The sequence below is a fragment of the Motacilla alba genome, chromosome 4 (genome assembly GCF_015832195.1).
Source record: "Motacilla alba alba isolate MOTALB_02 chromosome 4, Motacilla_alba_V1.0_pri, whole genome shotgun sequence".
NCBI lineage: Eukaryota > Metazoa > Chordata > Aves > Passeriformes > Motacillidae > Motacilla > Motacilla alba.
In genome coordinates this window covers 70,616,458-70,639,676 of record NC_052019.1, presented here as the reverse complement: position 1 = coordinate 70,639,676, position 23,219 = coordinate 70,616,458, and the positions used below count along the sequence as shown (strand labels likewise).

The 23,219-nt window shown below is 46.1% G+C and overlaps 2 protein-coding genes across 3 annotated transcripts; one reads left to right on the top strand and one right to left on the bottom strand.

The window, feature by feature from the left end:
* Positions 1-30: 30 nt before the first annotated feature.
* Positions 31-7,844, bottom strand: CDKL2 (cyclin dependent kinase like 2). Its single transcript, XM_038135561.1, has 13 exons — positions 7,535-7,844; positions 5,623-5,817; positions 5,167-5,345; positions 4,930-5,042; positions 4,613-4,752; positions 4,238-4,326; positions 3,628-3,754; positions 2,734-3,005; positions 2,470-2,560; positions 1,584-1,695; positions 1,371-1,477; positions 973-1,065; positions 31-499 (listed from the first exon to the last, which is right to left on the bottom strand). The coding sequence occupies exons 1-12, from the start codon at positions 7,700-7,702 to the stop codon at positions 1,006-1,008; spliced, it is 1,653 nt and encodes a 550-aa protein (XP_037991489.1). The 5' UTR covers positions 7,703-7,844; the 3' UTR covers positions 31-499; positions 973-1,005.
* Positions 7,845-9,731: 1,887 nt separating this feature from the next.
* On the top strand, positions 9,732-22,305 carry AP1AR (adaptor related protein complex 1 associated regulatory protein). Of its 2 annotated transcripts, XM_038135004.1 has the most exons (10): positions 9,732-9,969; positions 12,906-12,954; positions 13,566-13,592; positions 14,040-14,065; positions 14,456-14,552; positions 15,265-15,363; positions 17,210-17,274; positions 18,174-18,247; positions 19,010-19,138; positions 19,957-22,305. In XM_038135004.1, the coding sequence occupies exons 1-10, from the start codon at positions 9,893-9,895 to the stop codon at positions 20,226-20,228; spliced, it is 915 nt and encodes a 304-aa protein (XP_037990932.1). In that variant the 5' UTR covers positions 9,732-9,892; the 3' UTR covers positions 20,229-22,305. The 2 variants fall into 2 exon arrangements, with proteins under 2 accessions (XP_037990932.1, XP_037990933.1); XM_038135005.1 differs by lacking the exon at positions 15,265-15,363.
* Positions 22,306-23,219: the final 914 nt, after the last annotated feature.

Here is a 23,219-nt window from a genome sequence, read left to right as displayed (position 1 = left end):
AGCGAGGGTTTCAAAGGAACAGCTGCAGAATTGCACATTTAGATATTCTATGTCTTGCACAGACCTTTTCTTCACTGTCAAGGCAAAGGTGCTTTTCAATCCAGATCAGGCAGCCCACTGAAATATGAGAATTTTGACAGCTGCTTTCGTCACGATTCACTGAAAAACAAACCCCTCAGGCGGGCAGCAGCTGGACAAAAGAAAGCCCAGCTTCCTTCAGAGTCCTCCAAAGCAGCTCCTGCCCTTGTCACACACCAATGACCACTACTCTTCTCAGACAAGACCTGGCCCTAAGCCAGAAGTCAACATTCCAGGGGCTTTTTGCATGCAAGAAATCCAGCAGCAATGGCAGTGCAAGCTCCATCCTTGGCCTGGACCCGAGCCACTTCCGTGGCAGTCTGCTGCACCAACAGGATTAAGGGATCCTCCTCTCCCCTGCAGACACCTGGCAGCTTTAGCCCCTGGAAACTCAGATGGATTGCTCCCACTGTTCAGTCACCTGCATCAAGAGGAGAAAAGGAGAATGACTCTGGACAGACTAACAAAACACAGACGTGCTCCCTGGTGAAAGGCTTCCTTTATTTTGCTTTGTTACACATCCTTACCTTGCTGAAACTGTGCACTTACACCTCTGTGCTTCACAGATCAGAAAACTCGAGTTATTTTTTCCCCTCCCCACATGCAGGCAGCCAGCTTCCCCTTTTTGTGTAGTTCCACCAGCTTGCTCAACCCCCCAAGTTTCATGAGCTGCTTCTTTTCCAACCCCAATGCCCAGCACCTCAGCTCAGGAAAATGATTTACTGGGCACAGTGAGGTGTGTACTGTAAGAAGTCTGTCATAGCTGCTTGTCCTGACCAAGCATGTGAAGTATAAAAGAATTTTCCTCTTGCACTTCCCATCCCTAGGTGAGTGCTCATGAAACCATCCATTTGGAAGGCACCAGCAGGCTACACAGCAGAAATGAAAGCCCACCTTTCACAGGCAGGTGTGACCATCTCCCCAGGGCTAGTGCTCGACCCTGGGGAAGTTGGCTTCTGATGCATCCGGCATCAAGGTCCCTGACAGCTGCAAATTGGGAAAGAAAGAGACAGGATCAATTTCCAAGTGTAGCGTCAACAGAGAAGACAATCAGAAACAGCCTTCTAAAGACACGTGCAATGCCAACACCCAATTCAAAGCAAATCTGATCTTTGGTCAAATCAGGCTCCAAAAATGCTCCCCCAGTGTAAGGCTTATGATCCCAAGGCAAATTCTGCTCCTTTAGGAGTCAGACTGGAATTCTGTGGGCCATGCTGTTGAGAAAGTCACCAGAAACCAAGCCAAGCCAAACCAAACACAGAGCAGCACAAACCACTTTATTGCCTTGCTACCTGCTGTGAAGGCAGACTTGAGTTATGAAGGTCGATAGCAGCGAGGGAGGGGACTCGGGACTCTGCAAACGTTCTATTTTCCTTTTTCAGAAATCTGGGATGCTGAGCTGCAAAACACAACACAAACCATGTTTAGGGAGTGAGGGCTGACACACTGCTTCCTGACAATTGTTTGGTACCCAGGTTGTATTTAGAGGACCTCAAAGCTCCTACCTTCTGCTCCCCTCAGCTCGGGGAGGTGATTGAGTTCTGGCAAACGCACATTTGTCTTGAGGAATTCCAATTTTTTCTTACTTGCCTGAAGGATGGGTTTTTCATTAGTAACCTGTAATCAGGGGCATATGGAACAGCTCATGAAAATATAGACAAAAATAAAGCTATTTTCAAGCTTTAAAAAAGCTTGAAAGTAACACAGCAATGCTCTGATGTGTAGTTGGAATTTGTCCAAGAGTGAGACAAAAGACTCTGATGTGCGTGAAGGAATTCAACCTGCTCAAGTGCTTTTTATACACAAGCAATGGAAAAGCAACAACAAAATAAAAACAATCATCTAAGTGAGGCTGCTTTCAGGGAGATAAAATACAGCACTCGGAGAGCGGCTGGGATTAGTTATCTGGAAAAAGGCAAATGTTCCTGGCTGGCACGGTAATAATCATGCCTAGGTAGTGAGAGAAGAGGAAAACTTTCCATTTCACTTGTTTTCCTTATCAATTTGTAATGCATTTGTGACATGACTAAGTAAAGCTCTGGCCACATTAAATCCAAACCCTCAGTTCTGCTTCAGTAGCACAGTACACATGGTCTATCGTTCCTGGCCAGGCAGGAGGCCATGGCTATATTCCAAATCTCACAGATATCCTGTGGCTGGACTGCTCCCCTCATTTAAAATCGCTTTCTGACATAAAATATATTTTATTTAAGAACTGTTAGCAAGGGATAATGAAGGAAAAATCTGCGGGGAAAAAGGGGTAACAAACCCAGTATTTCTAGTGGGGAAGTTATGGTCAAAGATGGACCAGATGGAGTTCTTGAGAATACAACACAGAATTGAATTCATTTTTGCTTGGCCAAGGGGGACAGACAGACAGACATGACTCACCGGTGTCAGGCTGACACTGCAACGCCCCACTGGAGAAGGCTTCCGTGCCTTTAGCAAGGGGTTCAGGTATTTTTTACTCTTTTCATCAAGTCTGTAATCAGAAATGCCCCACACTTGGTATGAGCTGGGCTGACACAGCCAATATAAAGCAACAAATGCAAGGTGTCCCAAACCCCACGTCTCGTGTTCCCACGCTGTCACCCCGCCCCTCCTAGGACACCCCAGGAATCATGGATACAAGGTCCCCTAGCTCTGCTCCCTTACCTGTAATTAAGGCTCCCAGGCCCAGAGCCCATCCCAAATGTAGGAGAGAAGTTCTGGTTGATGGGAGGGATGAATGTGCCCGGGTTCTTGGCGTAGTCCAGGATGCTGCTGGAATCTTTCAGGTTGGTCTGAGGGCTGAACTTAAATGGGTGCATTGCGTTGTCGTAGAGGAAGCTCAGCTTGGAGGATCGATCTGCTTTCTCTGCATCAGCTTTAGAGGGCTTGGTCTTTATCAGCTTTCCATCTTTGCTCCTTGGGCCTATGCTGAAATCCTGTTTGGGAAGATAAACATCATCTTCCCTTATAGTCACGTTAAAAGAGCAGTTTACAGCAGTGCATGCAGGGGAAATAAACACGTCAGAAGCCTACACGTGCGTGATTCTGCAAGAATCTAATGGAGATGGAATTGGTTTTGTTAGAAAATCTCTGCTTTCCATCAAACAGGAGAAAACTTGTCAGGGTTCCAGCACTCTCTGTAAATAAGTCACTTGAGACTGGAATCAGAAATTATGGAGGAAAACCAGCTGTATCCTGTGTCTCTTCCGAGGAAATTAAATAAAAACTCATCTCAATGTCACCTCAAAGTCACTCTGAAGCGTCCTTGGTATCCAGTTGAAAGGAAAATCTTTAATTTTGAAGACAGGGCTTTAAAACAGGCTAACAGCAGCATAAAGCACGACTTATGCTTCCCAAGTGATTCCCCTCCAGCTCTGTATTGCCAGGAACTGCACCATTGTGTGGTTCACCTGCAAGGGACTGGCCCAAGAGCCCCCTGCACACTCCCGAGGTATTTCCTAGGAATTTAGGCTGCTGCACCTATTTTAAAAACAATCATTTTAAAACATGAGAAAAAACCCAAAACAATACACATTTGGAAAACACAGATGGACCAACCTGGACGCTGATGGTTTTTCTTTCTTCTGAAGCATCATCTTTGTCCCTTTTACTGATTTTAGATTTTTTTTTGAACTGATGGTCTCTGGCATCTTTCTGGATTATTTGTTTAAGCTCCTGAGTAAATCTACATTTCATATAAGGAGAAAGGAAAAAGACAAATAATAAAAGGGCTTCTGTTTATCTTAATATCATCACCATTTGTTAAGCCTTCTGTAGCCTTTTAAGCAGTCAAACAAACTGTGCCTTTAAACTCATGAGAAGCCAAATGTAATGTATACATCAAATAAAATCTTCAGCACACACTTTTCACAATACAGCAATAAAGCAATAAAACACAGCAATAAAAAATAAATCTGCACCAGTTTGGTGCAGATGCAGCGGGTGAACGCAGTGTAAGACTGTACTACCCAATGTGAATTAATGCCACAACAAGGTAATGTGCCACTGCAATGTGTTCCCTTCCCACTCAATTTTCAGGAAGGTCAAGCCAAAACAGAGGCAATCAGCAGCTGTCAGCTCTGCAAACCCAGTAGCGTTGCAGTCTCCAAGCACAACTGCTTCACTTCTTTCTAACCTGAGCCCGCACGAGCAGGAAAGGAGCTCTCACCTTTCAGCAAAGCCGTCCTTGTTGAAGAAATCGCCCTTCAGGAGTTCGGCGCAGGACGGTCTCTTGTCTGGGTCGATCTGCAAGCACTCCTGTCAAACCAACAGGAGGAGGAAAACACAGCAGGAATCAAACAAAGGCTTTGGCATGCCTGAGGGAAAGATCCCTGCAGCGACCCCTTGGGCCCTGCAGGGCTGAGTGCCCCCATCACCGTGGGCTGGAGCTCTGGGATGCTACAGCCCTCACCAAGCTGCCAACCCGAGCTGCTCGCTGGATGGGGAGCTGAGAGAAGGGCACTTGCACATCCCTGTGCTCAGCCGCGTGAGGTGAAGGACAGGGAAACAGAGGAACACTCACAGGAAACACTCAGTTAATTACCCTGGCTAAATCCAGCATGTCACGAGGGAGCTTGGGATAGCGCTTCTCCAGAGATTCCAGCTCCTTCACCTCGGGCAACTTCATGCCAGCAAAGAGGGGGTTTTTATAGAATAACTCCTGTTGTCTTGGAATCAAGTTACCTGGAATCAGACAAACAAAGCAACCACGTGGAAAAACACAGGACAGGGAAACACGTGAGAGGCTGAAATGCTGGGTCAGCACAGCAGTAAGGGCTACAGTCTGGCTTGTTATCTTCCCACCCATCAAAACACATCTGAGCCCTCCATTCCTGAGCAAGCCCGAGGGGCTCTTCTTACCCAGGCACTTGGTGATATGGTAGAGCTGGTCAATGTCTGAGTCTCCAGGGAAAAGGGCCTCTCCTGTAAGCATTTCTGTTATCAGGGAGCCAACAGCCCACACGTCCACAGGCCTGGGGAGAAAAACCACCAGCAGCCCAGCTCAGCACAGCTCCGTGGATCCAAAGGCTGAGGCAGTGGTGGAGCACGCCTTCCAGGCTCCCCACAGCCCCCGGCAGGCTGGCAGGCCAGGCTCACCTGCCGTATTTGCTGTCCCCCACCAGCAGCTCCGGGGCTCTGTACCAGCGCGTCGCCACGTAGTCCGTGTAAACTTCCCCAGAAGCGGCCAAGGGCCGGGCAAACCCGAAGTCGCAGAGTTTCACAACTCCTGACTGGGAAACCAGTATGTTCTCTGGCTTAATATCCCGATGGATTATCTGCACAGGGAAAGGGAAGTCAGGCAAACTCCCTGATTCCACACGGCAAACTGACTGGCCCAGCAAAAAGCGCAGCTTTCACATATTCAAGCTGAAAATTACAGGCAAACACAGAACCGCTAATTCCAGACACATTTATTTTATGGATCTCTTTTCCTTTTCAGACAAAGCTCTATTTCCCTAAGTCCAAATATACAGAAATTAAAAAATACACACTTCTATTCTAATACGTATCTACTGATTGCAGCTGCAGAGCTGATCTCTTGCACATACTTACGTTATGGCTGTGACAAAAGGCAATTGCTCTCATAATCTGAAACAAGTATTTCCGAACCCTCTCGCAGTCCAGCCCGTTGGGAGAGTCGTTGAGGTCATCGAGCACCGTGTGATCCACAAACTCAAACACCAGGTACCACCGCTTCTTCCTCTTGCACACATCCAGCAGGTTCACCAGATTCTCGTGCCTCAGTTGCTGTCGAAAAACAGGGAATGTTTAGTGAGGGGAAACACTTACTAAAAGCTATAAAGGAAAACTTGTTTTAAATTTTTTTTTGCAGTTAATTTTTTAACTGCAGCCCAGCTGGGACAGTACCCAAAAATGCAACTTGAATAAAAAGGGGAAGAAAAACCAGCTGCGTTTTCTAGTTATTTTGTCATGTATATTTTTGTTTATTTTGTGTCCCCAGCAGACAAGAACCCACCTCCCATTTGTTACACATTTATCACCCACCAACACGAAAGGGTAACCAGTAAGAGGAAAAGCTCTTTTCCCAAGAATGATTAGTCCCCCACACAGGAGACCTGAAGAGGTTTTTGCTGTTTCCAGACACAATTAAATTTCCACCCAAACTTGAGAGAAAGAAGAAAAAAATTAAACCCAAAGATTGGCAGGGAACAAGGGAAGGAACTCCAAAGAGACTAAAGCTCCAGGTATTGATTTCCCCTGTGAGAGGCCACCCTTCCTGAGCTGCATGTGCAAATGCTCCCCTTGCAAAGATTCCATTCACCCAGGGAAACCAGTTAACTCCCAGCACACCTGGGTGCTGCTCAGTAACTCAGAGCAGGGACAATCCAGGCCCACACAGATCCACTTCAGAAGGGTTTGAAGGGATAATGCTTGGAGCTGCACACATTTCTATTCACTCTAATTCGGTAAAGGCAGGAAAGGCAAACACCACTTTTTTTTGTTTGTTTGTTTGGTTTTTTTTCCCCTTTGGTGCACAGGAACTGTAAGCTGGCAGATTTAGGAAGAGACACTTGGGGCAGACAAGCAGACAGGACCCAGGTTTGCCAGTATTCCCACCTCTGGAACCCCCCACATCACAGGAGTAGCCTGGAAATAAAGTTGTTGGTTTGTTTTTTTTCACCAAACACATCAGCTGGGTCCCAATGTCCCAAACTCCCACATGTGCCCCATGCACAGGGACAAGCACTGCACACAGGACAAACATTCCTGCGGGACAAGGGAAGCTTCTCTGGACAACATGTCAGTGCCTCACGACCCTGACAAAGAATCATTTTTTCCTGATATCCAATCAAAAGCTGCTCTCGTTCAGTTTGAATCCATTCCGCCTTGTCCTTCACCACAATATTGACACCAGGCAAATCCCACACTCTGACAAAAAAGGACACAGTGCCAGCTGGCTCCCACACATGGTTCAGGGAATCCCACAGGAGTCCTTCCTGCCAGGACGGTGCCGCGGATAGAAAAAAATAAAGGAAAACTTTCCTAGAAGCGTTTTCCCGTCTCAGGTGAAACCGGCAGCCCCCAGCCCGTTTGGCGTCACACGCCCAGGCTTTGAAAGGCCAGCGTTTCTTCTTTCTCCAGCAGGAAAGGCCAGGCATTTGGGACAGGGGACAGCCACCAGCAGGAGGCAACAGAGACCGCACCATTCCCTGGGAAGGTCACAACATGCCCAGCCCTCCCTAAGCCAGGACCCGCCAGGTGCACACACAGCCCGGCGCTCAGGCCAGGGGAGAAGCAGCTGTGCCGGGTCACGGCAACGGGAGGCTCCATTAATCCAGCACGTGGGAATTCCAGCGGGGCCCAAGCGGCCTGGTGACACTTGGTGAACGCCGCGCTGCGACACAGCCCGAGCTGGAGGAGGAGTTTAAACACACAAACCCTTTACAGTTTAAAAAAAAAAAAAAAGGGGGGGGGGGGGGGGTGGTGGTGCGGCCATGCTCACCTTGAGCAGTTTGATTTCCCTCAGGGCGATCTTCCTCACCGCCGCGTCGTCGTCGCTCTCCAGGAACTTCTTGACGGCCACGATCTGCCCGCTCTCCCTGTTCCTGCACTTGGTCACCATGCCGTAGCTGCCTTCCCCCACCAGCCCCAGCACCTGGTACTTGTCCATGGCGGCGGCGGGAGGGCCCGGGCCCTGCGGCAGGGAGCGGGCCGGGATGCGGGAACAGCACCGGGATGGAGGCACCGCGGCCGCCGCCCGCGCCCGGCCCAACCGCGTTACCGCGGCAACGGCCCGCCGCAAAGCGCGGCCGCGCCCCGCCTGTCGCGAAAGGCCCTCGCCTCACGAGAAGGCCTCGTGGAATGTTTTAAGGATAAAATGTTATAAAGGCTGGTTTCTTAAAGCCGCTGGGGCACGTAAAGCGGGATAAGCGATCTTGTCTCGTGTGCGGCGGGCTGGGTGTTAAAAACGCGGCCTGAATCCACGCAATGAGCGCTCCGTGTGCAGATGGAAGGCTGCGAGTGTTGCCAAGGCTCAGCCGTGAGAAAGACGGAATAATTTGGTTTTAGATGCCTGTGCAGTTCGTCTTACCAACTTGTCCGCACGTGTTATCTGCAATGTAACACCGTGCATTGCTGTGTTCTCAATGTAAAAGCGTTGTTATCTCATTGCAAGAGTCCCATACCTGCTCAGTGATTTCTCATGGGTAGTTCTTCTCAACGCTGCTCCTTCTTCAAAGCCCAGACAGCAACTGGCTCCAGGTCCCAGTTCTCCCTGTCTTATAGGGCTGTTCTTCCTTATTGGTTACAGCTGTGAGTCAAGCCTGTTTCTGACCTTGGATAATTGGCCTGGCTGCATTTCTTTGGGGGTAAAGCTGCTTTTTACACATTTCTTATACTCTATTCCCACCACAGTGCGTGAGCCTGCTCCCTTTGAGAGGAAGGCAAGCTGAAGCATCCCTGTGGGTTTACTCGTATTTTCGGCCAATACATTCTTAACCCAGCATCCCCTTGCTCCTTCCATCCACTGGTGGGTGTAGCAAGCCGTGATCCGGCCTTCCGCTAACACTGGCTTCACTGACGTGCAGGAAAACAGCTCCAGGAACAAGCTGCAGAAACAAAGGCATTCCGTGCGGATATTCCCAATATTCCCACCTCGCTTTGGTGGCCTCTATGTCACAGCTGAGGACACTGTGGAAAAAAAGGTGTTCAATTTCTCTGAAGGAATTTATGAACGCCTGTACTGCAACACTGCTCTTTGGGAAAGGAGCAGTATTTACCTTGCCAAAATGTCCATTTCCTGGAAAACAGCGTAACGAGGAATCACATATCCCAGCAATATTTTCTGGAACCTGCATTGCATTCCTCCCAAGCCACACTGATAGGCATCTCCTTCTGCAATGAATTCCTGGTTGCTTTCATGTCTCCCTCGCCCTCATTCTCTCTCCCTATGTGCAGCCACAGCAATGCACCTTTCCAGGCCGACCTCATGTTTCCAGGGAAAGAAGAACATGGCAGCGTGCTTGGCAGTGATTTATTGTATTCCTCCTACCTTCTGCTGCCCATCACTGTCCTAGCACGCAGCTCCTCTGGGTCCTGGCATCTGTCCTGTGCTTAATTGCATATTAAATTGGAGATTAGGGAAAAACTCCTCCCTGTGAGGGTGGAGATCCCCTGGCACAGAGAAGCTGTGGCTGCCATATCCCTGGAAGTGTCCAAGACCAGGTTGGACGGGGCTTGGAGCAATCTGGGACAATGGAAGGTCCGTTCAAACCCAAACCATCCTGTGATTCCGTGGTTCCGTGTTCCCACGTGTCAGCGTGGTGCTGCGGTTTAAGGAGCCGGAGGAACAAAAATGAGCGAGGAACCTCACTAAACCACACCGTGCCTGTGCTCCAGGTGTGCTCCAGGTGTTGCTGCCTCGACGGCACTGACCCAGTCCGGCCTCGACATTTGGGGGGACACCCCTTTGGACCCCCTCATAATAACAGGGGATCCTTGAACGGGATTCCTCTCCTCCAAAACGCGATTACTGCCGATGCTTTTCCACCCTGCCACACTCTCCCCCTGTCACAACACAGGGCACCGTGAGACGACCCCACCGGGCCGGGCCACGGGGGAAGCCGCTCTCGGGGCGGGATCCTGCCGGGCAGGGACGGTGCCGGCGAGGGGCGGGCCGCTGTCGCCGATGATGCCGGTGCCGGGGGCGGTGCCGGCGGTGGCGGCGAGCGCCGCCCGCCCCTGCGCAGCCACGAGGCTGTGCCGGCCCTTTGTTCCCGGGGGTCCGCGGCCGCCCCTCCGCTCGGCCGGGGCGGCCTGAGCCCGCCGGGAAGGCAGCGGGAGCTGCTGCCAGCAGGATGCCATGGGGAACTGCTGGGCGCAGTGGTGCTGCGGGCTGCTCCTCCGGAGGGATCCCGGCCGCATCCAGCGCGGCGGAGGGTGAGCAGCATCCAGCGCCGCTGCCCCTTTCCCCTCCCCGGGGCGGGGAGGTGCCGGGCCCGCCGGCTCCGCCTTCCCCGTGGGGCACCGGAGGGTGGCAGGGTGGGCAGGGATGCGGGGTCTGGGTTGCTTCGGGGAGCCCCGGTATCCCGGGGGGACGGAGGCGGCGGGAGCCCGGCGGGCTCGGCGCGGTTCGGGTTTGTGCGATCGGGGCTCATGCGCTTCCAGGGTCAGCGGCTCCTCAGCCCCGGTGTTTTTCCGGCTCTAGGAGGTGCCTGGAGAGGTTTTTCAGGTCAGCTGCCAAAAGCCGTGCAGGCGGCCGTGCTTGTGCGAGAGATGGAAAAACACCCGGTTTTGTGCAATGTGATCTCGTCCTCGCCGTGAGTCAGAGGCTGAGCCGCGTTTGGGATAAATCAGGAGCAGAGCGGTTCCCATGAACTCGTGTCTGTTGCAGAATGGTTCCGACGGATTCTTATCTCTTGGAAACGTGCGGCAACCTGTTTGGTTCTGCCACAAGCCGTTCGCGGAAAAGCACTGTGCAACCAGGAAATGCTTGATGTTTTTCCGTACCCTGACCGGTACTGGATACCTGCACACCGCTTATTTTTCATGTGTTAGGTAGAAATCGCTTTCGGCAGATGTGCTGGGCATTTCACGTGATGCAAGCTCGTGGCCTCTTGCTTCACATCAGCTCTGGCAGGCGAGTCTCAGCTTCCAGACAAGCTGCTTCTCAGAGGCAGGGGTGAAAAACCAGGGCAGTGCACGTAGAGGATACCTGCTTGTATTTTTAGTGCTCCGCCAGAGGGGATGAGGACACCTCCGGTGCCTTGACAGCTGGCACCGAAGTAGCACTTTGTTGTGCTTTGAGAACACCAGGCAGTACTTGAAAGCTTCCTCCCGCACAACTTGAAAGCTTCTCCTTCCTGTGTGTTTTGCTGAGTCTCCTTCCACAGGCCAACACCCCATTTTTTCAGCAGGCAAATCTAGTGACAGTTTTAGTGACAAAAAAATGGACTGCCAATCCCTGCATCTGTTAGTCCAATACCAGGCTGTCCTGAGCAGTGGGACAAATCTCCCTGCCTGCTGCTGTATTGTCTGACTGTTCAGGTGTTGCACAACCTGAGGCGTATAAAACGTACAGAGAACTTGCTGGCTTCTGTGTTTCAGATCAGATTTGCTTGCCGGGTGTGGTGGGGGTGGTTGACAGAGTGTTGAGGTTGCTCTCCTTCCACTGAGCAAGGAATTCTGTGAAAACCAAAACTGTAAAATGTGGCGTATTGTAAAGTTTGCAAGTTAGATTGATACCACCTTGTCCACATTTGGCTGTTTCTGGAACACCATAATGTAAAAATGTAGCTTATCAACTTAGTGATTACTTTAATCGCTCAGATCCTCCCCCTAGCCCAGCTTCATTATTTTTAGATGCTCCAAGATTTGCCTGTAAGAGATAAACTCCTAATTAAACAACTAAGTATAGAGTTTTTATTAAGTGGTTTTATATTCTGGAAGATTGTAAGTTGCTTTTGCTTGGGATTGTGCTGATATATATATATATATATGGATAGAGGATGTATATATATATGTGTGTGTGTGTGTGTGTGTGTGTATGAAAAGTTTGTCTCTTTAATAGCTTCAGATCTTGGAAGATTAATTTGACTCTCTCTATAGGAGCTATCCAACCAAAAGTCTTAGAAAACAATGGAAAAGCAGAGCTCAAAGGGGAATTCTAAAAGGTGTAAACATTTTCATAGGTTGCTGATACTTTACTTGAAGTTTTGTGTAGGGGTGAAGCTGATGGGTTTTGTGTTTGTGTCCCTAATGACCTCAAGCTTCCATAGTTGCCTTGAACATGGCCTTTCCTCTCTGATTTCCCAGCAGTGAATCCTCTGGAAGAGGTTTTTTAGTGGCAGGAAGGGTTGTGCCACAAGGAACCAGTGGGTAGTGCAACAAGTTGCCAGGGGAGACGCTCCCTAAAGTGGCTTCCAAAGAAAAATGAGATGGAGATGAAATCCGACACGGTTAAAATAGTTCGGGCTTTGGCTGGTGTGTTGCTTTTATTATTGTCGCAGTGTTGGTGTTGGTTGCAAGTGCTGAAGGATCTTTTCATGCAAGTAGAGAAATCCCTGAGGGCCTGGCTTTATTCCTTGTACCAGTCAGCACTTGCAACTGGAAACCCTGGTTTTGGAAACAGTTCGATGAAGTGGATGTTGCACTGAAGAGTGTTTAGGTTAGAACGTTCTCCTGGACAGTGGCCAAACCTCCTTGGCTGGGTAAAAATGTATTCAGGTAACTTCACACTGTCTGGGGGTTTGCAGAGGACAGGGCTAACTGTCCTCTGTAAAAGAATTAAAATAAAATAGGAAGAATTCTGAATAAAGAATCAGGGCAAGAAACAAATTCCCTGTATAAAATTAGAGCATGAATTGAATTTATTTTTTTTTAATTTAAAAATGTTGCCTTGACCTCTTATTGGATGTTTTTCCCTGAGGCTCAGCCTTCTGGATGTGCCAAGCTGTCAAAATAAAATGTATTGTTTAACACTGATGAGGTACAAGATGCCAGGGAAGAGTTAAGTGCCATGGTGAGCAGCAGCATTTTCAGAAATTGCCTGGAACAATGTTTTTTTTCCAGGAAAAATGTATTAAAGGGGTTGCAGAACGTGCTAATAGTCTGTAAATGTCAAGTGCAGCATCCTGACAAGTGATTTCATCTCACAACAAGGGTTGTCGGTTTTTCCCCAGTTCTACAGAAGGCATTTACATGGCTTTTGCCTCTCCCCGCTGTAGTTAACAAGTCAATGTGCTAAATACATGAAGATTTTGTTGTTATTTTCTATTTAACGTATTTTAAAATCAATTTTCAATTCTCAGGCTCATTTACCTTTTCCCGTGTATGGAAGTGTCTTCTGCAGTCTAACTGTAAACTTATTTTTCCAGATCCAAGTATTTCAGAACGTGTTCAACAGGAGAACACTTCACTATAGAGGTGAGCGCTTACATTTTTAGCTATTTAAGAAAAAGTGGGAAAAGCTGAGTCCTAGCAATGCCTTTAACACTTTTTGCAGTTTATGAACACTGAAATGTTCCGGGATATTCCAGCCCAAATTGATGCTTGGGTTGCGTTATAGTTTGTTGCATTTGTAGCCTACAGAGAGTCCTTTTTGCCAAGGGTAGTGTGAGGAATAACCTGGTTTACTTTCCTTGAGTGCTCCTGTGCTCTGCAAGTCCTAGGCCAGCCAGATTGCCCCCGTTACTGAGGATAACATTAATTATTGAGAAATAATGTCGAGAAAGTTGCGTGCAGAGGGGGAAATCTGTTGTGCTGCGGAACTTGCTGTTGTGAGAGAGTGAGTTGGTGCAGCTTAGAATGCTTCTTTTTTTAATTAGGACTCTTCTCCTGTTAGGAGGAGAAACATTGCTAAGAGGGTCCACCTCTAAAAATAAAAATTCCTCTGAAAGTAGGGTTACAGTCGCACTGTTAGAACTGGAGTCGTGTTTTTACAAGACACATAAAATAGGCAATCACATTTGCTGAATGAGTCTTTAGTGACTCGTTAGATGGAGTTGTAAAAATGATTTATTTCTGTTTCTCTGCAGTTTGAGAACCTGGTGGAAAGTGATGAGGTGAGTACCTGGGGCATCATTGTGAAACCTGCTCGTACAATCCTTGGAAATGGTTCCAACACCTGCATCTTCCTCCTACTTTAAGCTGAGTTGTAGACTTAAATCCCAGGGTTTTTGTTTTACTTCCTGTTCTCCTTGCACTAGGAGTATGAATTTAAGACTTTGGATAAAGATCTAAGATTTTGGTTTTGGGGAGTATAGGAAATAACCCGTTAAGGAAGGGGGCGCTGTGGACTTTGGGTATAAAGAAAAGAAAAGAAGAGGTGTGGGGGAACAGTGTGTTTGGGGAGACTCAAAGGAGAATTTGCCCCTGGTATAACTCTTGCATAAGACTCAGCAAGTGCCCTCAGTCTGAGAGCAGAAATGGACCTGGGTTGCTTTGCTAAGGGAAGTTCTTGAAGTGCTCTGTCTTTACAAAAATCAGACTTTTAAAATTTATTTTAACAGGGGGAAAGCCCAGGAAGCAGTCACAGGTAAGACTTTGAGCCTGAGGACCTCTCCTTCCCTCTGCTGTCCCACTGGGAACATGAAACAAAACAGAGTAAGGGATAAACAAGGGACAAAAACGAGTAAGGAAAAAAAAAAGAAGTGAGATTTGGACTGCAGTGACAGCAATGGTTCTGTTAGCAGAGATGGTTCTGAAAATATGCTTTCTGTAAGGATATAAATAATATATATTGTGAGAGCGAGGAGACACAGCCCTGTCCTGAACAAGCTGGAGCTTTCAGGAGGAGCAGGCCACAAGCACAGCCAGTTGGATGTGCATTAAAGGACTGGTCAGGAAAGACCACACAGATATGTGAGAGTGCAAGTGAGGGCTGCCACGCATCAATAATAGATGGAGCTTTTTTGTGTTTGCCCAGGCCTCTGACTGAGGAAGAAATTGCAGACCTGAAAGAGAGACACTACGACTCCATTGCTGAGAAGCAGAGGGTTGTTGATCTGAAGCTTCAGTCAGAGGTAAGTGGTCACAGTGAGAGTACAAATGGTTTTTCTTCCAAAAATGTTAGGATGAGCCATGGCCACCAGGAGATTCCACTGACACGGAACAACTGGGTTTTGTTCAGCAGTTGGTATTTTTTAGCCTACAAGGTGTACAGGTTCCTTCTTTTCAGTAGCCTCTCAGCTGAAAAAATGGAATGAATAGGCTGGGTTTCTGACCAGGATCTCTTAAATTGGACCCTTTTCTCAGCGCAAGACCAAACGGGGAATATTCTTGATTCAACTTTTCCTGTGCTCAATTTTCTCCACAACTTTCTTAAGGGAAAAAAACCCACATGATTCGTTACTCTGGTTTAGTGCTGCAGCAGTTAATGGAGTATGATGTGGAATACAATGTAGAACTTGAATGAACTTTGCTCTGAAGTGCCAGTGAACTGTGGAACTGAAAATCTTTAACTCTTTCGCTGTGCAGTCCATAATAAAATAGAAAAAGCGTTGCAGCTGTTCACTAATAATAAATGTTTACTCAGTAGTTACCTAAATTCCTTGGGCTGTTTGCTTGCGGGGAGGGAAGGTGTTGAACCCAGTTAATGCTTTAGCTGTAGTCGATTTCGTTTTATTTTGATTTTCTAGCTGCTTTTCTTTTGTTTTCTTGCACTTACGGCTTTAATAATAGGAAGATAGATAGGTTCTGCTTTTGTTTAACCATTATTGTTTTGTTCATACACAGTTAGCCTTACAAGAGGAGAAGTTAAGACTAGAAGAGGAGGCTTTATATGCTGCACAACGTCAAGCAGCCAGGGCAGCAAAGCAGAAAAAGCTCTTGGAGGTGAGGGGAAAAAGACCCCAGCATTTATGAGAGCCTCTGTCCTGTTCCCATGTATGCAGACTTCCCTGATACCCTTTCCATCTCAGGAGACCTGACAAGGAGGTGGCTTTGGCTTGCAAAGTAGAGAAAGAAGTACAAGGTTTGGAAGTACAGCTGGTTGGAGCAGCTGAAAAATCACCATAATTCTTTGAAACAGCTTCTGTCTCTGAGTATAGGTTTTGAATGAGTTATAATTTTAATCTATAATTAGCTTCACACTCTTCTTATATAATATGTAGAAGTTACTGATCTTAAATGTAAAAATGATCTGTGGTGGCTTTTGGGTAAAAAAAAAAACCTGAAATTAAGCACACGTTTAATTTAGACATCATTTAGACTTGTAAAATGTACTTTAGATATTTGTGCACTGTATTGCTCCTTATCTTTGTGTTTTGTATTGACCCTGCTCTAGAGTTCTCATCTAATTTCAATGTCACCAAGTATAGCTCTCCTTTTACATTTCTTTCTCTCCCCTTGCCATTTGGTGTGGGAAGGTTAATTCTTTCTGACCTTTTTGCCTGCTTTTTTTTTTTTTTACCACTTTTGATCTGTAGAAATCCAGCAAAAGTAGATTTTTTTTTTTAATGGCGCTGACTGGTTTTTGTAGAAGTTCTGTGCAAGAAATGCTGTTATTTCTTGTCTTTCAGTACTTCTTATATGCACTTCTTTTAGTCAGGACCTAAGGCAGAATGGATTGTAGAGATTTTCATTTCCTCTTGGTGTAAAATTAGTGCCACTTATCTCCTGCTCAAACAGCCTCCTCAAAAGCCATAAGGATTATGAGGATTTTAAGGGAGCGTTTTTGTCCAGATATGCATTGAGCACTTAGCCCTTCTGGATAAACTGGAAGCTATTTTTGAATGCATCGCTCCTCTCCCTGCTGTTTGCGGGCACAAATGGGAAAATGGCTTTTTCCCTGGAAGTGTGGCCTCTCAGAGCTCATTTGGCTTGCTGATGTTGCCCTGCTAAATGTCAGGGTGTGTAACAGCGGGGAATTTTAATATGTGTGTGTCCTGGAACTGGCAGTGCTGGATATTGGGATGTGACCTGGCAAAACGAGGAGATAATCCAAATTGGGTATTATGTGGGTATAGAAATCCTGAAAGAAAGTGGTTGCGTGTGGCAGTAATTGATTCTGACAGATTTGTCGGCTGCGTTGTGCCAAATTTCTGTCTGCTCCTCTCTGCGCTCTTGAATCTTTTCACCTCTAACCACCACCAAGTGGTGTTTCTGCTTCCACTTTTTTTTCCTCTACGCTCCCCATCCGCACATTTCAACCTGCAATTATTATCATTTCAATATCCAAGATGCAAAGTGTGCCAGAAAACAACCCCACTGTTACCATCCTGGGATTGAGAAACACAAGATGCAGTGCAGTTACCTCCCCACACCCAAAGCGAAGAGCAGTTCTCAGATGGAGTTGACTTTAGCAGAGTTATTAATACTTTCGGCCCTGCAAGGCAGCAAAGCTGTTATTAATATAGATGAAGCACTTAGTGCTGATGGAGACAGCCAGGGGAGATGGCAGCACTGCTGTGCACAGGGATGAAAGGATTTGTAGGAAATGTTTATCTTTTAAATGGCAGGGTGGCTCTCCCTGGGTACGGAGTGAAAGAAATCCAGCGTCACCCAGGTGTTAGTTGTGCCCTGAAAACACTTGAAGAAGACAGCAGACAAGACAGGTGCAGTCCTGACTGAGGTTTCTAAAAACTGATGGGTTTTCTGGGGGGTTGCATAAAATAGGGTAAAGTGTCGAGAGCTCTGATTTGAGCGTTCAGCTTTTTCAACGATCCGCTTCTCTTGATAGCAACGCAGGCAGCACAGGATAACACAGCAGAGAGCACATGCTGTTAACAACGGAGAGTTCCAGAGGTAAGAGACCAAATTTTGCTCCGGATAACTCCCAGCCTTCGCTGTCTGCAGCCCTGTTCCTCATCTGGAAAGCTGGGGGGTATTTTGGGTTCATTCCGGTTGTCACTGGAGTCACTAGACTGCTGCATGCAGTGCTACTCCCAGCTGCTAACAGATATTTACACACAGACACAGAATCCAGTGCTTTATTTTAGGAAGGTGTTTATATGTAAAATTTCAGCTAACACAAACGTATTTTTATTGTTCAGGACCCTGTTCTAAACACTATTTAGCTGGTTTATAGAGTCTGCCCATTCTTTCCTTCACATTCTTAACTATGTTTATTTATCTATTAAATATTTATTTATTTTAAGTCTCTTCATTCCCACCTCCTATGTTCAGTGGTGGTGGTGGTGGTGGGGAAAACGAGCTTAAAAAAAAAGTGGAGAAATTTACAGTGGAATGGTGTTTGAGTTTAGAAATAACTCGTGCATGTAAGACAAGGGGGACAGGAGGAATTTTGCTATGGAAGCACAGTTAGAAGAGGAGCTGAGAAAACTGAGTAGGAACTGGCCAGATTTTAAAAACAAAGGACTGCAGGAGCAGGGTTGAATTCATCACTTAAAAAGTGAATTGAAAATGAAAGGAGATTTTATCTAAAGTGATGAAGAGAGGGGAAGTGTTATTTTGAGTTAGTTAATTGATTTTTAACTGAAAATACCAACAAAAATTGAGCAGAAGCACAGGCTGGGAGAAGATGTGATGAATAGGAATAGAAAGGCATTTTGGGGATGATTTTATAAATCATTTAGTTCAGTGTTTACGTGCTTTGCCACACAGAGCTGGGGGCATGTGGATTAACATATGTTTGATGGCACCCTTGGGGGGTCTCTAAAGCTGTAAAAATTGTGTTCTTGCAGCTGTGTGGCAGAGGAGGACCTCGATCCTTTCCTAAGGAATACAAAATTCCAGTATGAAGCTTTCCGAAGCAGCAGTAAGTCTGCCTTTCCTTCAGCACACCTTGAAATGCTGAGGGACCCTGAGGAGCTTTCTAGATGAACACACATTAGTTTTAGTTGTATGTTTACACACACAAATGTAAAATGTGCATACGTGTGTCTGTAATTAAAACATCTGCTGATTTTTTTATCTGATGAATGAAAGATAGTGGTGAACATTTCTTGCAAAACTAGTTAAAGATGCAGATGTGTGCTTATAGTTTTGTTTTTTTTTTTTAAAATCATCCCTTGGCAAAGTCATTAGAATCATATCAGTGCTTCATTTTTTCCCCTAATGGAGTACAAGAGGTGAATTTGGCTGCCTGTACTAAAAAATTCCACCAACAGTTTAGAGGACAACAATTTGATAAGCTTTTAGCTGTAAGTTTTTGTGACAGTACATGACAACCCCTAAGGTGGAGGACTGATGCCTGTGTGAGTAGGTTAGTTTTTTGGGGAGGAGAGGGTTGATTTGGGTTTTTTTTTTTTACATGTCTTCATCCAAGCTCAGCTTACAGCTTATTAAACTCCTTTCTAGCTCTAATTAGGCAATATCTCAGTGATATTGACTATTAATAAGCTGCTGATTACTCTTTGGCCTGTTTAAGTACCTTTTCCAGCATGCCTGAGGTTTAAAAGGCCACAAAGCACAATGAAAGCTTAATTTAAAATTTTACTTTTGTATGTTTAACCTGAAATTCAAGTACATTTACGAATTAAAAGTACATTAGGGGTTGTTTTGGTTTTTTTTTAAATAGGGCTTTCATCTGATGCCACAGTGCTGACACCCAACACGGAGAGCAGTTGTGACTTGATGACCAAAACCAAATCAGTGAGTGGCAACGATGACAGCACCTCCTTGGATTTAGAGTGGGAGGATGAAGAAGGTATTTATCCTGCGTTTCAGCTTCATCCTGAACTCAGAAGTCAACTCATGTTGACAGTTCAAGCTGTGTCATTGTAAATTGGTCGTTTTCAAAAGGGGAGGTGATTTAAAACTTGTTTCTGATGGAATTTCTGACAAGTTTGTAATGGGTAAACTGTAAGTTATTTTTACCAAGAAAATTCCTTATTTTTGATAAACGTGGAGATAGCCCTACTAAATGAATTAATTTATTAGGATACTCCAGTAGATAAATGAGTTCATTTCCCTGCATTTTGTGGAACTGACTTGTAAACTCCTAACAAAAGTAACAGTAAAGAAATGCTGCCCTCTCGTGAGCCAGGAGCGGAAGGAAGAGCTTGTTCTTCCTTTCAGAATGTGGAAGTTGGTCAGGAGTCTGACTTCAGTATTTTGGGCAAAACCCTTCTTACTTGCACTGTAACTTTCACTGGGAACTTGGATTTGCATTCCAAGGAGTATCCCAGCAATGATACAGCAGTATCAACATGTTTGGACCTTGGCTGTGGAAAAGCTCACCAAAAATAAGCAAGGGTTTGGTTTTTAGCCAATCCAATAGGTGATTAACGTCTGTAATTACTGTAATTACAAAATTACTGTAATTACTGTAATTACAAAATCAGTGAAATCTTAGATGTCTTTGAGCAGTGTCCAGACCTTATTTTGTGTGGAATTAAACAAACTGGAGACCTTTCCTAGACCACTGAATGCATATCTGTCCAAATTCTACCTTCGTTTCTCCTGGCCGAAACATCAGATTTAGGTGAAAACTCACGGGTTTCCCATGTGCGTGTTAAATGGCAGGCATGAACAGGATGATCCCGGTGAGGGAGCGCTCCAAGACGGAGGAGGACATCCTGCGGGCAGCGCTGAAATCCAACGGCAGGAAGCCGGGGAGCCACCCAGCCTCAGCATCCGACGACTCCAACGGGCTGGAGTGGGAGAACGACTTCGTCAGCGCCGCCGCCGCCGTGGACGACAACGGCAACTCCGAGTACGCCGGCTTCGTCAACCCCGTGCTGGAACTGTCGGCCTCGGAGGTCAGGCTGGCGGATTCCGAGCGCCAGGACAGATAGTGACCATCCCTGCAGGGCCCCTGCCCCTCACCAGATGCTGGAAAGGGAAGCGGAACCCGCGGGGCCGCTGGGCTCTTTGGGAACGCGCTGCCCTTTCTCTGGCGCGAGCGACGGGAGCGGCTCGCCGTCCGGATGGATTCAGAACTAAGTGCAATTTTATCAGCTACCTTCTCCACTTTTGTGAAAACGGTTGTGTATATTTCTGGGTATCTGGACTTAATATAAAATTACCTGCACTAATTGGAGCTTCATAGCTTTGACTTATCTATATTTTAACTTGCCTTTTTTTTTTTCTGGACGATGTTTCTGTTGGTTTTGTTTTAAAATTCATCATTGGCCTAATATTTATCTCAGAAACAGTCCTGTATAATTTATTTAATACTTGAAGATAGAGAAATAATTTTAAAAGATTTCTATTTCTGTGCTTTTTGACTTGCTCTTCAGCTGTTTCGAGGGTGCAAAATAATTTGCAGATCTTCCCCTGCCTAGCTTACAGCCTTCCTAGTCTTCTGTTGTCTTTTTTCCATTTATTTTCATTTTTTTGATTACTTTACGCCAAGCACAGTTAACCTCAATGAACACAGTAAAACTCATCAGGTTAGGTAAGGTAATAATGATATGCCAGACTTAGTAAGCGTGTGCTAGATAGAAAAGCAAAAATAAAACATACATCCTCTATATGTGTCAATTAAATGGGAATTTTAACCAGTGGAGAACTGGGAGGACCAAAGTCTTGTTTTCTCAGCCCCCCCTGAACAGACCATCCTCTGTTGCTACACGGTCCTTAAAAATTCTTCAGTTGTGGAAAATTTTTAATTCCACCGGACCAGAACGGTTATGGAAGAGCAACATCCAGTGAGCAAACTGGGGGAGGGATGATGGCTCTGCTGCTGGTGGTGGGGGAAGAACAAGAACCTAAAGACTGAATTTCTACACCTGCATTTTGAAAAGAAAGAAGAAAAATTCACGTGTTAACAGTGTGTTGAAGTGCTCTGCCTTTCCTGTGCCTCGGAAGCGGATGGTTAATCCTGCTAATTACGGGCTGAAATCCAAGGAGGTGTTCAGTGACTGCACCACTGCTGTCCTGTGCTCTGTGGTCTCCCCCTGGCATTCCGTGTCAGTCTTACTTTTTAACGAAAGAGAACCTGCAAAGTACTTGCAGATCTCAAGCTTTCCCCAAAGTTACAAAGTAAAGCCATTCTACTCTGCCATTATTTTGTGTAGCTGTCTCCTTTTTCCAGGGGGAGAAGGGTGAGAGGGTTTAACTTTGTTTTGGAGTAAAAGGAACGCATTGTGGTAAGTAATGAACGTGCTCTGTCAGTCATCAGAACTGAATTTGTTGGTGAAAGCTGTGTGAAAAATGTGGTTTAGCTCATCTGAAGCTATTTGGAATATCCGGGTCATTACAGTGTGGATAAGGAACAAAAATCCTGCACACTGGGGTTAAACGTGTACAAATAACCCGAGAGAACAGCTAAATCCTCTTGGTAACATTCCATCTCTTCATTTCAGTTGTAGCTATGCCGCTGAAAACATTTTACTGCCACTATTTCTATTTGCAATACTTGTAATGAGCTTTAAAGACCTGTGCACATCAAATGTGTATTTTGGGTTTGGCCTAAGCGACTGCTGTGTGAATTCTCCTGGGTATTTCTGTGTATAGCCTATTCCTATGGGAAGGAAGGCAACTTCCTCAACCTGTAAATAACATGTTTTTTACCTGCTGAAACTGTCACCTCCCCTGCACCAGTCACTGCTCCTCCTCAGGGTGACCTCATCCTGACCATGCCTTGAGGAATTGGCTGACAGTCCTGCCCTTGGGATGAACAAGCACTTAGGGGAAAGGAGGCTGACTCCAGCTTTTTCTGTGATGGGCATGTTCTGTAGCCGTGGTTGATGATAACATCTGCAGAGCTCAGTGCACCACGCCGGGTGGCTTTTGAAGTGATGCTCCATCTCTGTGGGTATTTGGGAAATGGAGGGATTCTATAAACGGCTGATGTGAGGCAGTTCAAGGGCACGGTGAAATGCCCGTCTGTACAAATTTAAGAGTCATTAAAATTTTCAGCAAGTCTTACATTTGGCAGCGTGGTATCTGTTGCTGGGTTTGTGGCAGCTGTGTGAATCCCACAGTGTCCCTTTTGGGGACCTGTTGCAGAAGACCTGAGGCATTTGGACCTTCTCCTGTTGGGAATGAGCGGCTGCACCCGCACCCTTTCAAGGCAAAATAACCCTCCCTGTGTAAATTACCTTCTGCTGGTCGGATCAAGGTAGTGATAGGAGACAATCCGTTTTTTAATGTGCATTTTACACGGTTGATTCTTTCCTCAGGTAAATACAGCTGAGCAAGCCATTGTTGTTTGGAAACCGCAGCCTGCTTCCAAGAGTGGAACACATAGCAACAAAGTAATTTTGCCACAGAGGAGATGAACACACAAATCCTACATAAGCCTGTGTTTGAGTTTCATTGCCGCTCCCATGTGGCTTTGTCTCACTCTTGGTTGGTTGCCTTAATCTCAGCTGTTCCTCCCCTCAGTTATAATTATGGTTTTCTTGGAGTGATTAATGCTGAAATGCATCCTAATATTTATGGGGTGATAAAATGGGTAACTCCTATTCTTCCCCAGTGTGTCTTTCAAGCAAGCTAAAATACTTGACAAAATAGAAAAGCCAAATGCCAATAAAAAGCTGAGCCCCTGACCAAAAAACAAAAAAAACCAAAAAACCTGACTGAAACAATCTGAGAAATACTTAAAAGACCAAAAAATTATTAGAGAGGTTTGGGTAGAGGAGCAGAGGTAGAAAACTTCCTGAAAGTATTTAAGTAAATTCTTACCTTGGAGCAATGGCACTTCTGGAAAGCCTGGAATAGTGCCAGCGACAGTCTCTTATCTTGATGGCCCTGGAAATAATTTTATTCTCCAAAAATTCTTTTAGATTGCAGCTATATAATAGAGCAAACCCTTACTATGGAACAAAATGTATTTATTG

What these genes read in the sequence shown, in the direction of transcription:
- CDKL2 (XM_038135561.1), bottom strand. Translation starts at nt 7,702, where the DNA reads ATGGACAAGTACCAGGTGCTGGGGCTGGTGGGGGAAGGCAGCTACGGC. An exon ending in CCTTTTGTCACAGCCATAAC is followed by an intron (nt 5,346 to 5,622) that starts GTAAGTATGTGC and finishes TTCCCTGTGCAG; the next exon opens with ATAATCCATCGGGATATTAA. An exon ending in CGAGCTGAGGGGAGCAGAAG is followed by an intron (nt 1,478 to 1,583) that starts GTAGGAGCTTTG and finishes TGTGTTTTGCAG; the next exon opens with CTCAGCATCCCAGATTTCTG.
- AP1AR (XM_038135004.1), top strand. Translation starts at nt 9,893, where the DNA reads ATGGGGAACTGCTGGGCGCAGTGGTGCTGCGGGCTGCTCCTCCGGAGG. An exon ending in ACCTGGTGGAAAGTGATGAG is followed by an intron (nt 13,593 to 14,039) that starts GTGAGTACCTGG and finishes TTATTTTAACAG; the next exon opens with GGGGAAAGCCCAGGAAGCAG. An exon ending in ATCTGAAGCTTCAGTCAGAG is followed by an intron (nt 14,553 to 15,264) that starts GTAAGTGGTCAC and finishes GTTCATACACAG; the next exon opens with TTAGCCTTACAAGAGGAGAA.